The 14,094-nt window shown below is 46.2% G+C and overlaps 1 protein-coding gene across 2 annotated transcripts in view; it reads right to left on the bottom strand.

Annotated features, from left to right (window-relative positions):
- Window positions 1–11,277, bottom strand: part of WNT9A (Wnt family member 9A) — an 82,426-nt gene extending 71,149 nt beyond the window's left edge. The window contains exon 1 of one of the 2 annotated variants that reach the window (XM_069959146.1): window positions 11,080–11,277. In XM_069959146.1, the coding sequence (XP_069815247.1) occupies window positions 11,080–11,159 (80 nt within the window). In that variant the 5' untranslated portion in view covers window positions 11,160–11,277. The remainder of the gene's footprint in view (window positions 1–11,079) is intronic. The other variant, XM_069959148.1, reaches the window with a different exon arrangement.
- Between the last annotated feature and the right edge of the window lie 2,817 nt (window positions 11,278–14,094).

Raw genomic sequence — 14,094 nt, forward strand, 5'->3', positions numbered from 1 at the left:
GGCTGTCAGCGTATAGGGGGAAAGCTGGACAAACCTTCTACCTCTCTGCGGGATTGTTACAACAGTATCCAGTGTAGACAATGCTCTGTGAGCTCTACAGCCTGGACTCCAGACTGATACATTGTACATAGCTAGTCCTGCTCTCAGCTGTATCCAGTGTAGACAATGCTCTGTGAGCGGTGGCTGCTGAACTTGGATAAAGCTCTAAGGTTGTCTGGAAGTGATACAACCGTTTCCAGTCTAGACAATGCTCCGTGAGCTAAAAGCCTGAACCTGAGTTTTTAGGATGTGGACTAGATCCGCCGCGATATCAGAATCACATGGACTTATATTTAGTAGAGATTGTATATTCGGGGGTCATTCTTGTCAGTGACCCCCCAGGCTCTGACATGTTGTATGTAGCTGTGCGGCTGATTTCTGTTGCTGCAGTCGTTCGGCGGCGTCCCCCTTTACAAGGTTGCATCGTCGTTGTAAAGAAAAGGGAACGCTTTGCCAAATTTAAATAAGTTCCGTATCCCATAAACCGAAACCAGATGTGAGTCCCAAAGACGTGGAACGTGAGAGTCACTTTCCCTTCCAGTCAAATTGTTCGAATGCGACAGACAGCGTCCATTTCCCAGCGCCCTGAGTGTAAGGTTACAGCCCAGGCTGCGGTGTGATGCAGGGGGCACAGCTCTGGAGCACACAATGCAGCTCCCAGGAATAGCACTGATCCCAATGCTCTGCATTCTGTCACATGAGGCCTGATGATCAAAGGGCAAATCTATGAAACCTGAGACCTCCAGGGATTCCCCCGAAACATCTCATAACAGAGAACACATGACTCAGCCCAACGTATACCCCCACGCCCCCCCCAAGAGGGCCCCACCAGGGAGACCCAGCACCAACACCAGCAGGGAGAGATGGAGATAGATAGATAGATAGATAGATAGATAGATAGATAGATAGGAGATAGATAGATAGATAGATAGATAGATAGATAGATAGATAGATAGATAGATAGGAGATAGATAGATAGATAGATAGGAGATAGATAGATAGATAGATAGATAGATAGATAGATAGATAGATAGGAGATAGATAGATAGATAGATAGATAGATAGATAGGAGATAGATAGATAGATAGATAGGAGATAGATAGATAGAGAGATAGATAGATAGGAGATAGATAGATAGATAGATAGATAGATAGATAGGAGATTACACAGTTACACAGATTTATCTGACAGATTTTTGAAGCCAAAGCCAGGAATGGATTTTAAAAGGGGAGAAATCTCAGTCTTTCCTTTATTATCTGTTCCCTGTTTATAGTCTGTTCCTGGCTTTGGCTTCAAAGATCTGTCAGATAAATCTTTCTGTGTAAATGCACCGATAGATAGATAGATAGATAGATAGATAGATAGATAGATAGATAGATTAGATAATAGATTTTTTTATGACATATTTTTCTCTTCACAGATAACATCACCTAGATATATCACCTGTAGCCTATAAATATCAATGTACAAGATAATATCCTCAATAAAGACGGATCTGCCTTTGCTTATCTACATTGTACAGAACAATCAGTAACGAGCGGCTATCTCCATGTTTAATCCCAATATTCAAACATAACCAGATACTTACACAGATATTACCTGTCCTATTATCCTTAGAGCATCATTTAACAGATAGAAGATAGATAGATAGATAGATAGATAGATAGATAGATAGATAGATAGATAGATAGATAGATAGATAGGAGATAGATAGATAGATAGATAGATAGATAGATAGATAGATAGATAGATAGGAGATAGATAGATAGATAGGAGATAGATATAGATAGATAGATAGATAGATAGATAGGAGATAGATAGATAGATAGATAGATAGATAGATAGATAGGAGATAGATAGGAGATAGATAGATAGGAGATAGATAGATAGGAGATAGAAGATAGATAGATAGAGAGATAGATAGATAGATAGATAGATAGGAGATAGATAGATAGATAGATAGGAGATTACACAGTTACACAGATTTATCTGACAGATTTTTGAAGCCAAAGCCAGGAATGGATTTTAAAAGGGGAGAAATCTCAGTCTTTCCTTTATTATCTGTTCCCTGTTTATAGTCTGTTCCTGGCTTTGGCTTCAAAGATCTGTCAGATAAATCTTTCTGTGTAAATGCACCGATAGATAGATAGATAGATAGATAGATAGATAGATAGATAGATAGATAGATAGATAGATAAGACTACATACACACTATATACAGGATACACTACATATACACAGACTGTCACTCTCAGTTAAAGGATTGCCCAGTATTACTTGTCCCTTTTCCATATCAGGGGCCCCTTGCTCAGACTGACTGACAGTGAGGGGCCCCTGCAGGAAACTTCTATGATCAGCAGATTGTTCTCCCTATAGCTGTAATACAATGTAAACATGAGCAGATCATATAGACTGCTCCACCCTCACAGCAGAGACGAGCGGCTGCCATGACCCTGATCAGTCGCATATGGTGCACGAGAACATTACACGAGATACAGACATGCAATAATACACCCAACCGGGGCCCTTTTATAGGAGGGGCCAATGTCCAGCCTCCCCAGAGGATTGTATATCAGTGGGATTGTAGAGATTACATCTTTTATATTTTACCAAAATGTATTGCGTCTTCTCTTCTGTGCTAAATATACAAAGCGAGAAATCTTTATTATTATAGGAGGCTAAAATAATGGAGATATCAACACAGGACCACGATAATGGCGATGACTACAACTCCAAGAACAACTGCATCTATAACATCAACAACTACATCTATACCATACTATACTATACTATAATACATCTATACCATCAACAACAACTACATCTATACCATCAACAACTACATCTATAACATCAACAATATCTATACCATCAACAACACCTACATCTATACCATCATCAACAACAACTACATCTATACCATCAACAACTACATCTATACCATCATCAACAACAACTACATCTATACCATCATCAACAACAACTACATCTATACCATCAACAACAACTACATCTATACCATCAACAACAACTACATCTATACCATCAACAACAACTACATCTATACCATCAACAACTACATCTATACCATCATCAACAACTACATCTATACCATCAACAACAACTACATCTATACCATCAACTACATCTATAACATCAACAACATCTATAACATTAACATCCACATTTATACCATCAACAACTAACTCTAACATCTACAACAACTACATCTATACAATCAACAATAACAACTACATCCAAAACATCATCAACTATATCTACATCAACAATTAAATCCATCATAAACAACTACATCTATAATGTCCACAACAACATCTATATTATTAACAACAACTGCATATATAACATCTACAACAACTACATATATAACATCTACAACAACTATATTTACAACAACTACATCTATACCATCAACAACTACATCAATATCATCAACAACAACTACATCTATACCATCAACAACTACAACAATATAATCAACAACAACTACATCTATACCATCAACAACTACATCTATACCATCAACAACTACATCTATACCATCAACAACTACAACAATATAATCAACAACAACTACATCTATACCATCAACAACTACATCTATACCATCAACAACTACATCTATAACATTAACATCAACATCTATACTATCAACAACTAACTCTATAACATATTAACGACTACATCTATACCATCAACAATAACAACTACATCCATAATATTATCAATTACATCTACAACAATTAAATCTATCATAAACAACTACATCTATAATGTCAACAACAACATCTATATTATTATTATTAACAACAACTACATATATAACATCTACAACTACATTTACAACAACAACATATATACCATCATACCATCATCAACAACTACATTTATAACACCAACTGCAAGTACAACTATCTCTAACAGCCTGTCTTCTGTCCATAGCAACCAATAACAGCCTGTCCTCTGCCTATAGCAACCAATAACAGCCTGTCCTCTGCCTATAGCAACCAATAACAGCCTGTCTCCTCCCCATAGTAACCAATCAGCCTGTCTGCTGCCCATAGTAACCAATCAAAGACTGTATGCTGCTCATAGTAACCAATCAAAGACTTTCTGCTGCTCATAGTAACCAATCACAACCTGTCTCCTCCCCATAGTAACCAATCACAGACTGTCTCCTCCCCATAGTAACCAATCACAGACTGTATGCTGCTCATAGTAACCAATCACAGCCTGTCTGCTGCCCATAGCAACCAATTACAACCTGTCTCCTTCACATAGTAACCAATCACAGTCTGTCTCCTCCACAGAGTAACCAATCACAGCCTGTCTGCTGCTCATAGTAACCAATCACAGTCTGTCTCCTCCACATAGTAACCAATCACAGCTTGTCTCCTCCACATAGTAACCAATCACAGCCTGTCTGCTGCTCATAGTAACCAATCACAGCCTGTCTTCTGCTCATAGTAACCAATCACAGCCTGTCTGCTGCCCATAGCAACCAATCACAGCCTGTCTGCTGCCCATAGCAACCAAACACAGCCTGTCTGCTGCACTGTAGTGTGCTCGGTTGGTAAAGGTCCCTCAGCCTGGTGTGCAGCATACTCTCAAGACATACACGAAAATAAGATGGACATCATCAACCACAACCTGGAGTGACCACAGAACAGGCGGACATATTGTCAGAGTGTGATCTATAGGGTCAGGTCCGCTTTGCTCTGATGGACACCAGGAGGCAAAGTGACAGTCACCACTGTCACATGCCACCATACAACCAATGGCATCAGCCAGAGTTACTGCAGTCATTGCCATCTGTCAGTTAGGAGTCGGAGTTGCTGCCGTCTGTCATCTGTCACTGCAGTTGTCACTCAGGTGTCAGAGTTACCACCACCTTTTGCTCAGGTGTTGGAGTCACCGGTATTTGTCAATCAGATCACCACGCTCTGTCACTCAGATGTCAGTTACCACAGTCTGTCACTCAGGGGTCAGAGTCAACGCAGTATGTTATTCAGGGGTCAGAGTCACGGATGTCTGTCACTCAGGGGTCAGAGTCACCACAGTCTGTCACTCAGGGGTCAGAGTCACCGCAGTCAGCCAGGTGTCAGAGTCACCGATGTCGGTCACTCGGAGGTCCAAGTCACTGCAGTCAGGTGTCAGAGTCACGGATGTCTGTCACTCAAGGGTCAGAGTCACCACCATCTTTTGCTGCACAGGTGTCAGTCACCAAGGTTTGTCGCTCTGGTGTCAATGTCACAGCGATTTGTCGCTAAGGTATCTGAGTCACTACGGTTGGCGGTCAGATGTCAAAGTCACCGCGGTCTGGCACTCAAGTGTCAGAGTCACCTCGGTCTGACGCTCAGGTGTCACAGTCACCGCAGTCTGGCGCTCAAGTGTCAGAGTCACCACGATCTGGCGCTCAGGTGTCAAAGTCACCACGGTCAATCGCTCAGGTGTCAAAGTCACCACGGTCAATCGCTCAGGTGTCAGAGTCACCACAGTCTGGCGCTCAGGTGTCAGTCATCACAGTCCGTCGCTCAGGTGTCAGTCATCACAGTCCGTCGCTCAGGTGTCAAGAGTCACCGCGGTCTGGCGCTCAGGTGTCAGAGTCACCACAGTCCGTCGCTCAGGTGTCAGTCACCACAGTCCGTCGCTCAGGTGTCAAGAGTCACCGCGGTCTGGCGCTCAGGTGTCACAGTCACCACAGTCTGGCGCTCAGGTGTCAGAGTCACTGTGATCTGGCGTCAGGTGTCAGAGTCACCATGGTTTGGCGCTCAGGTGTCACAGTCACCTCAGTTTGGCGCTCAGATGTCACAGTCACCGCAGTCTGGCGTCAGGTGTCAGAGTCACCGCGGTCTGGCGTCAGGTGTCAGAGTCACCATGGTTTGGTGCTCAGGTGTCACAGTCACCACAGTCTGGCGTCAGGTGTCAGAGTCACCATGGTTTGGCGCTCAGGTGTCAGAGTCACTGCGGTTTGGCGCTCAGGTGTCAGAGTCACCATGGTTTGGCGCTCAGGTGTCAGAGTCACCATGGTTTGGCGCTCAGGTGTCAGAGTCACTGCGGTTTGGCGCTCAGGTGTCAGAGTCACTGCGGTCTGGCGCTCAGGTGTTGTCAGAGTCACCACAGTCTGGCGCTCAGGTGTCAGGCTGCATTTGGTTCTGCCTTCACCTGGTAACCATACAGCAGGAGGGAATTAGGGTTGAAGCTTCTTGGGGAAGAAATGCAGAGAGCAGAGAATTTGCGGCTGTCACTACAATCGGCGTGTCGCGAGGAGCGTTTGTGTGTCGTGTCGCTCACGTGTTCGGAGGCCGCGCTCTCCCAAGGAGGACGTAAAGCTCCAGGCTGAAGAGCAATAGTAAAAGTGAGAAAAGAATAACACAAAGAGACTTTCCCATGAACAGAGCAGATTTTCTTTGAGAACAGGATACACCTGCCAAACTTCTTCCAGGGAACAGCTCTGATTCCTAGGTTAGTGGAACCCCCTGCTGGTCACTAGGTGGAACTGCGGGGATGATGCCAAGGAATGTGTCACACAGAGCAACAGGTGAGAGCAGAGAATGAGGATCACCCTCCCTGCCGCAGGAGATGTCCCATCAGAGGGAACTCTGCCCATTCACAATATTCCAGGGCAGGGGGGCAAAGATCTGGCCCATTTTACCAGACATGTCCAACAGGTTTCTCTTTTATCTCACACAACGTATCAATCCCATCACCACTGACCCCAGGAGCTTACACTCTAACCCCCCTTATCTCACACAGTGTATCAGTCCTATCACCACTGACCCCAGGAGCTTACACTCTAACCCCCCTTATCTCACACAGAGAATCAATCTCTGAACCCAGGAGCTCAGGATCTCCCTCTCCAATATAAGATGTATAACTCATCATCTCAGCTCAAACTCTAATCCTTAGTGTGCGGGGGGAGGATGGGCAGCAGGCAGTCTCCCTCAGATGTGGCCCCTGGAAGAGGACGGGGTCCCCACATGGTTCTATATGATCTTCCTAGATCAGGATCCAAAACATGACTGAGCTTTACAGAATTAACCCCTCAATGTCACCCCCCAAAATCATCATCATCATCATCATCATCATCCAGCTAGGTGTCACCTATTCCATCTACAGATCTGTGCAGCAGCCAAGGACACACAGCCTTCTAATAATCACTAACTGTATCACCACCTTTATTACTAACCTTATCATCATCATCCTCACCACCATCATTCACATCATCATCACACTCATCATCATCATCCTCACCACCATCACTCTCATTACCATTACTCATCATCATCATCATCACTATCACACTCATCACCACCATCAGTCACTCTAATCATCACCATCACTCTCATTAGCCCATTATCATCCTCACCACCATCACACTCATCATCCTCACCACCACATTCACACTCATTATCACCATCACACTCATCATCACCACCATCAGTCGCTCTAATCATCACCATCACTCTCATCATTAGCCCATCATCATCATCATCATCTTCCCTCTCATTACCATCCCTCCCTATCAGCAGCTCCTCAGCCACTACTTCTGTCACCATTATCCCCACTATATCCAGCGCTCGGTACAGCGGAGATTACACAGCGCGGAGCACATAGTACACAGCACAGAGTATACTGCCGCCAGGTATAACGCTCACACCGGGTGTACACAGCACAGAGTATACAGTGACCGGGTGTACACAGCACAGAGTATACAGTGACCGGGTGTACACAGCGCAGAGTATGTAGCCACCGGGTGTACACAGCACAGAGTATATAGCCACCGGGTGTACACAGCGCAGAGTATACAGTGACCGGGTTACACAGCACAGAGTATATAGCCACCGGGTGTACACAGCGCAGAGTATATAGCCACCAGGTGTACACAGCACAGAGTATACAGTGACCGGGTGTACACAGCACAGAGTATATAGCCACCAGGTGTACACAGCACAGAGTATACAGTGACCGGGTGTACACAGCGCAGAGTATACAGTGACCGGGTTACACAGCACAGAGTATATAGCCACCGGGTGTACACAGCACAGAGTATATAGCCACCGGGTGTACACAGCACAGAGTATATAGCCACCGGGTGTACACAGCACAGAGTATATAGCCACCGGGTGTACACTGCGCAGAGTATATAGCCACCGGGTGTACACAGCACAGAGTATACAGTGACCGGGTGTACACAGCACAGAGTATACAGTGACCGGGTGTACACAGCACAGAGTATACAGTGACCGGGTTACACAGTACAGAGTATATAGCCACCAGGTGTACACAGCACAGAGTATATAGCCACCAGGTGTACACAGCACAGAGTATACAGTGACCGGGTGTACACAGCGCAGAGTATACAGTGACCGGGTGTACACAGCACAGAGTATATAGCCACTGGGTGTACACAGCACAGAGTATATAGCCACTGGGTGTACACAGCACAGAGTATACAGTGACCGGGTGTACACAGCACAGAGTATATAGCCACCGGGTGTACACAGCGCAGAGTATATAGCCACCGGGTGTACACAGCGCAGAGTATATAGCCACCGGGTGTACACAGCACAGAGTATACAGTGACCGGGTGTACACAGCACAGAGTATACAGTGACCGGGTGTACACAGCGCAGAGTATATAGCCACCGGGTGTACACAGCGCAGAGTATATAGCCACCGGGTGTACACAGCACAGAGTATACAGTGACCGGGTGTACACAGCACAGAGTATATAGCCACTGGGTGTACACAGCGCAGAGTATACAGTCACTGCTCCCTCACTGACAGCCGCCCACATGGAGAACATCTCTGTCTATAACATCTGGGCACAAACTCCCGGGAGATCCCAGGAGAAGAGGAGGAAGGAGAAGGGGAGGAAGAGCCCAGGAGAAGAGGAGGAAGGAGAAGGGGAGGAAGAGCCCAGGAGAAGAGGAGGAAGGAGAAGGGGAGGAAGAGCCGGAGATCCCAGGAGAAGAGGAGGAAGAGCAGGAGACCCCAGGGAAAGAAGGAGAAGGGGAAGAAGAGCCGGAGACCCCAGGGAAAGAAGGAGAAGGGGAGGAAGAGCCGGACATCCCAGGAGAAGAGGAGGAAGAGACTCCAGGAGAAAGGAGGGAACACCGGGACCGGGAGAGAAGGGAAACCCCGCAGGTTCCTCTAGACACTTGTCACAGCATAGTCAGAGGCAGAAAGATACAGTGTATCCAAACTGACCAAAGATACAGTGTATCCAAACTGACCAAAGATACAGTGTATCCAACTTGACCTCAGATACAATATACTCATAGGGGTCAATGACACAATAGATCCGATTCATCAATGTCTGTTTTATGTCGGAGGTATCTAACCTGACCAAGGATGTCATCTGTATGTATCCAAGGAGAGCAGCACAGGGCAGTGTACATCAGTGATACAGAGTATCCCACCACAGCACACAGTGTACCCAACATCACATTAGATACAATGTACCCCAGCTTCATCACATTAGATACAGTGTATCCCCGCCTCATCACATTAGATACAATGTACCCCAGCCTCATCACATTAGATACAGTGTATCCCAGCTTCATCACATTAGATACAATGTACCCCAGCTTCATCACATTAGATACAATGTACCCCAGCTTCATCACATTAGATACAATGTACCCCCGCCTCATCACATTAGATACAATGTACCTCAGCTTCATCACATTAGATACAGTGTATCCCCGCTTCATCACATTAGATACAATGTACCCCAGCTTCATCACATTAGATACAGTGTATCCCCGCTTCATCACATTAGATACAATGTACCCCAGCTTCACCACATTAGATACAATGTACCCCAGCTTCATCACATTAGATACAATGTACCTCAGCTTCATCACATTAGATACAATGTACCCCAGCTTCATCACATTAGATACAATGTACCTCAGCTTCATCACATTAGATACAGTGTATCCCCGCCTCATCACATTAGATACAATGTACCCCAGCTTCACCACATTAGATACAATGTACCCCAGCTTCATCACATTAGATACAATGTACCTCAGCTTCATCACATTAGATACAGTGTATCCCCGCCTCATCACATTAGATACAGTGTATCCCCGCCTCATCACATTAGATACAGTGTATCCCCGCCTCATCACATTAGATACAGTGTATCCCCGCCTCATCACATTAGATACAGTGTATCCCCGCCTCATCACATTAGATACACTGTATCCCATTACAAGAATAATGAGACTGTAGTGAAGAACAGACAATGACCTGAGAAGAGATAGAACCTATTGTCCCCAGAGGAGCTCCAGCAGGAAGGTGCTACACTGTATCCCTGACTCAGATACAGTGTACCTCTCTCTACAAGTCCCGGTATCACCAGCTTGGATACAGTGTACCTCTCTCTACAAGTCCCGGTATCACCAGCTCAGATACATTGTACCTCTCTCTCTACAGGTCCGGGTATCACCAGCTCAGATACATTGTACCTCTCTCTACAGGTCCGGGTATCAGCAGCTTAGATACAGTGTACCTCTCTCTACAGGTCCGGGTATCACCAGCTCAGATACAGTGTACCTCTCTCTACAGGTCCCGGCATCACCAGCTTGGATACATTGTACCTCTCTCTACAAGTCCCGGTATCACCAGCTCAGATACATTGTACCTCTCTCTCTACAGGTCCGGGTATCAGCAGCTCAGATACAGTGTACCTCTCTCTACAGGTCCGTGTATCACCAGCTCAGATACAGTGTACCTCTTTCTACAGGTCCCGGCATCAGGAGATTAGATACATTGTACCTCTCTCTACAGGTCCGGGTATCACCAGCTCAGATACAGTGTACCTCTCTCTACAGGTCCGGGTATCACCAGCTCAGATACAGTGTACCTCTCTCTACAGGTCCCGGCATCAGCAGCTTAGATACAGTGTATCACTCCTCCCAGGGTCCCAGGCACATTGCTGTGTACTCCGCTGATCCAGCCGCAGCCGATCCCTTTGCAGGTTCCCAGGTCCAGAGAGTGACCTACCCGAAGTAAGCCGCCGCTGGCCCGCTGGAGAGGAGAACTACAAGTGACAGCCATCCCAGGAAGACCTGTCCATCCAGCATTTTGCTGCGGCTCTGGCGCTGACCATTTCGTTCGTGTAGTTTTGGGTTGGAGTTTTGCTGCTGGCGGATCTGCACTTCTTATAGACTTGTAGAGAGCAGCGAGGCGGAGCCGACAGTCACACACACTCACTCAGGGGCCGAGAGCAGCCGAGAGCAGCCGAGAGCAGCCGAGCCACACACACCACCCCCTCCCGGCTGCCCACCCTCCTGCACTACTCCTCCCAGCCTCCCTCCTCCCGGCATACACGTGCCTGCACATCACACCCGGGACTGACACTTCTACTCAGCAGCCTCCTTAACCCCTGCACTGCCAGTCCTCTAAGCCAGGCTTAACCCTTGCACTGCCACTCTCCTGTAAGCCAGGCTTAACCCATGCACTGCCACTTTCCCCCGGGCAACCATGGCCCTGGCATTGACAGCCACCCACAGGCGACCCTTACTATGGTGCTCTCAGGATAAGCCTTAACCCCTGCACTACTAGCCTAGTATCATACATAACCCCTGCACTACTAGCCTAGTATCATCCATAACCCCTGCACTGCTATACTAGCCTAGGATCATCCGTAACCCCTGCACTGCTATACTAGCCTAGTATCATACATAACCCCTGCACTACTAGCCTAGTATCATCCATAACCCCTGCACTGCACTACTAGCCTAGTATCATCCATAACCCCTGCACTGCTATACTAGCTTAGTATCATCCATAACCCCTGTACTGCTATACTAGCCTATTATCATCCATACCCTCTGCACTGCTATACTAGCCTAGTATCATCCATAACCCCTGCACTGCTATACTAGCCTAGTATCATACATAACCCCTGCACTACTAGCCTATGATCATCCATAACCCCTGCACTGCTATACTAGCCTAGTATCATCCATAACCCCTGCACTGCTATACTAGCCTAGTATCATCCATAACCCCTGCACTGCTATACTAGCCTAGGATCATCCATAACCCCTGCACTGCTATACTAGCCTAGTATCATCCATAACCCCTGCACTACTAGCCTAGTATCATCCATAACCCCTGCACTACTAGCCTAGTATCATCCATAACCCCTGCACTGCTATACTAGCCTAGTATCATCCATAACCCCTGTACTGCTATACTAGCCTAGTATCACCCATACCCCCTGCACTGCACTACTAGCCAAGGATCATCCATAACCCTGCACTACTATACTAGCCTAGGATCATCCATAACCCTGCACTACTATACTAGCCTAGGATCATCCATAACCCCTGCACTACACTACTAGCCTAGTATCATCAATAACTCCTGCACTACTATACTAGCCTAGGATCATCCATACCCTCTGCACTACTATACTAGCCTAGTATCACCCATACCCCCTGCACTGGTATACTAGCCTAGCATCATCCATAACCCCTGCACTGCTATACTAGCCTAGTATCATCCATAACCCCTGTACTGCTATACTAGCCTAGGATCATCCATAACCCCTGCACTACACTACTAGCCTAGTATCATACATAACCCCTGCACTGCTATACTAGTATCACCCATACCCTCTGCACTACTATACTAGCCTAGGATCATCCATACCCTCTGCACTACTATACTAGCCTAGTATCACCCATACCCTCTGCACTACTATACTAGCCTAGGATCATCCATACCCCCTGCACTGGTATACTAGTATCACCCATACCCCCTGCACTGCTATACTAGCCTAGTATAACCCATAACCCCTTTAGTGTTAGTTCAGGATGAGCCTTATCCCTCATGGTAATGTTTGCGCTGCAAGTTTAGGAACAGCCGTCTCCCTACCACTACTTACACAATGCTGGTCTTAACCCCTGCATTGCTGTCTCAGGATCAGTGTTATGCCTTACACTGCTTGCTCGGGACAAGTCTTAAGTCCTGCCCTGTTATCTTAGGGTCAGCCTAAACTCTCACGCACAGCTAGAAAAAAATCAGAATTAACCCCTATATTGCTCTATAGGGGTTATGGCTATATCTCCACGAATCAGCCATAACCCCTGCAGAGTTAGTTCAGGATCACAATTCATCCATGCAGATAAATCTCTCTGTGTAAACGCACCCTGACTTGCTGGTCCATGAGCACCTGTACATGACCCATGCCCTGCTGCCACTGCCAGTTTAGGAATATACAGTCATTAGAATCTCTATGGCCCTAAAGGGGTACTCCGGCAATTTATTTTCCTCTTGGAATCAACTGGTATCAGAAAGTTATATAGATTTGTAATTTAATTTTATTTAAAAATATCAAGTCTTCCCGTACTTATCAGCTGCTGTATGTCCTGCCGGAAGTGGTGTATTCTTTCCAGTCTGACACAGTGCTCTCTGCTGCCACCTCTGTCCATGTCAGGAACTGTCCAGAGCAATAGGAAATCCCCTGTCCTGCTCTGGACAATTCCTGTCATGGACAGAGGTGGCAGCAGAGAGCACTGTGTCAGACTGGAAAGAATACACCACTTCCTGCAGGACATACAGCAGCTGATAAGTACGGAAAGACTTAAAATAGAATTAATTTAGAAATCTTTATAACTTTTTGACACCAGGGAATTTGAGTACCCATGTAACTCCCCTCTTACTGGCCCATGACGCTATGCCACATGATGGACCATTAGCTGGCACATCTAACCCCTGATCAGACACTAACCCCCCTCCACAGCCCTGGGCCCTGTATGACCAAATCCAGCAATCCCTCTACACTGCCATCTCTAGTTTACCCTTGGCTAAGTCTTACCCATTCACAGCCCACATGTAATAGCTTCTCCACCAAACCTGGGGCTGGAATAAATCAGGTCCAAGTAACCAATACAATTCTGTGGCAGCCCTGCACCCTCCCAGTCATCTGCTTCAATATGAAGAAGCTGATACATATCCAAAAGGCAGGATCCAAGTGCAGATCATGGCTGGAGCCCAGCAGTCACTGTC

The sequence above is a fragment of the Dendropsophus ebraccatus genome, chromosome 2 (assembly GCF_027789765.1).
Source record: "Dendropsophus ebraccatus isolate aDenEbr1 chromosome 2, aDenEbr1.pat, whole genome shotgun sequence".
Classification (NCBI taxonomy): Eukaryota; Metazoa; Chordata; class Amphibia; order Anura; family Hylidae; genus Dendropsophus; species Dendropsophus ebraccatus.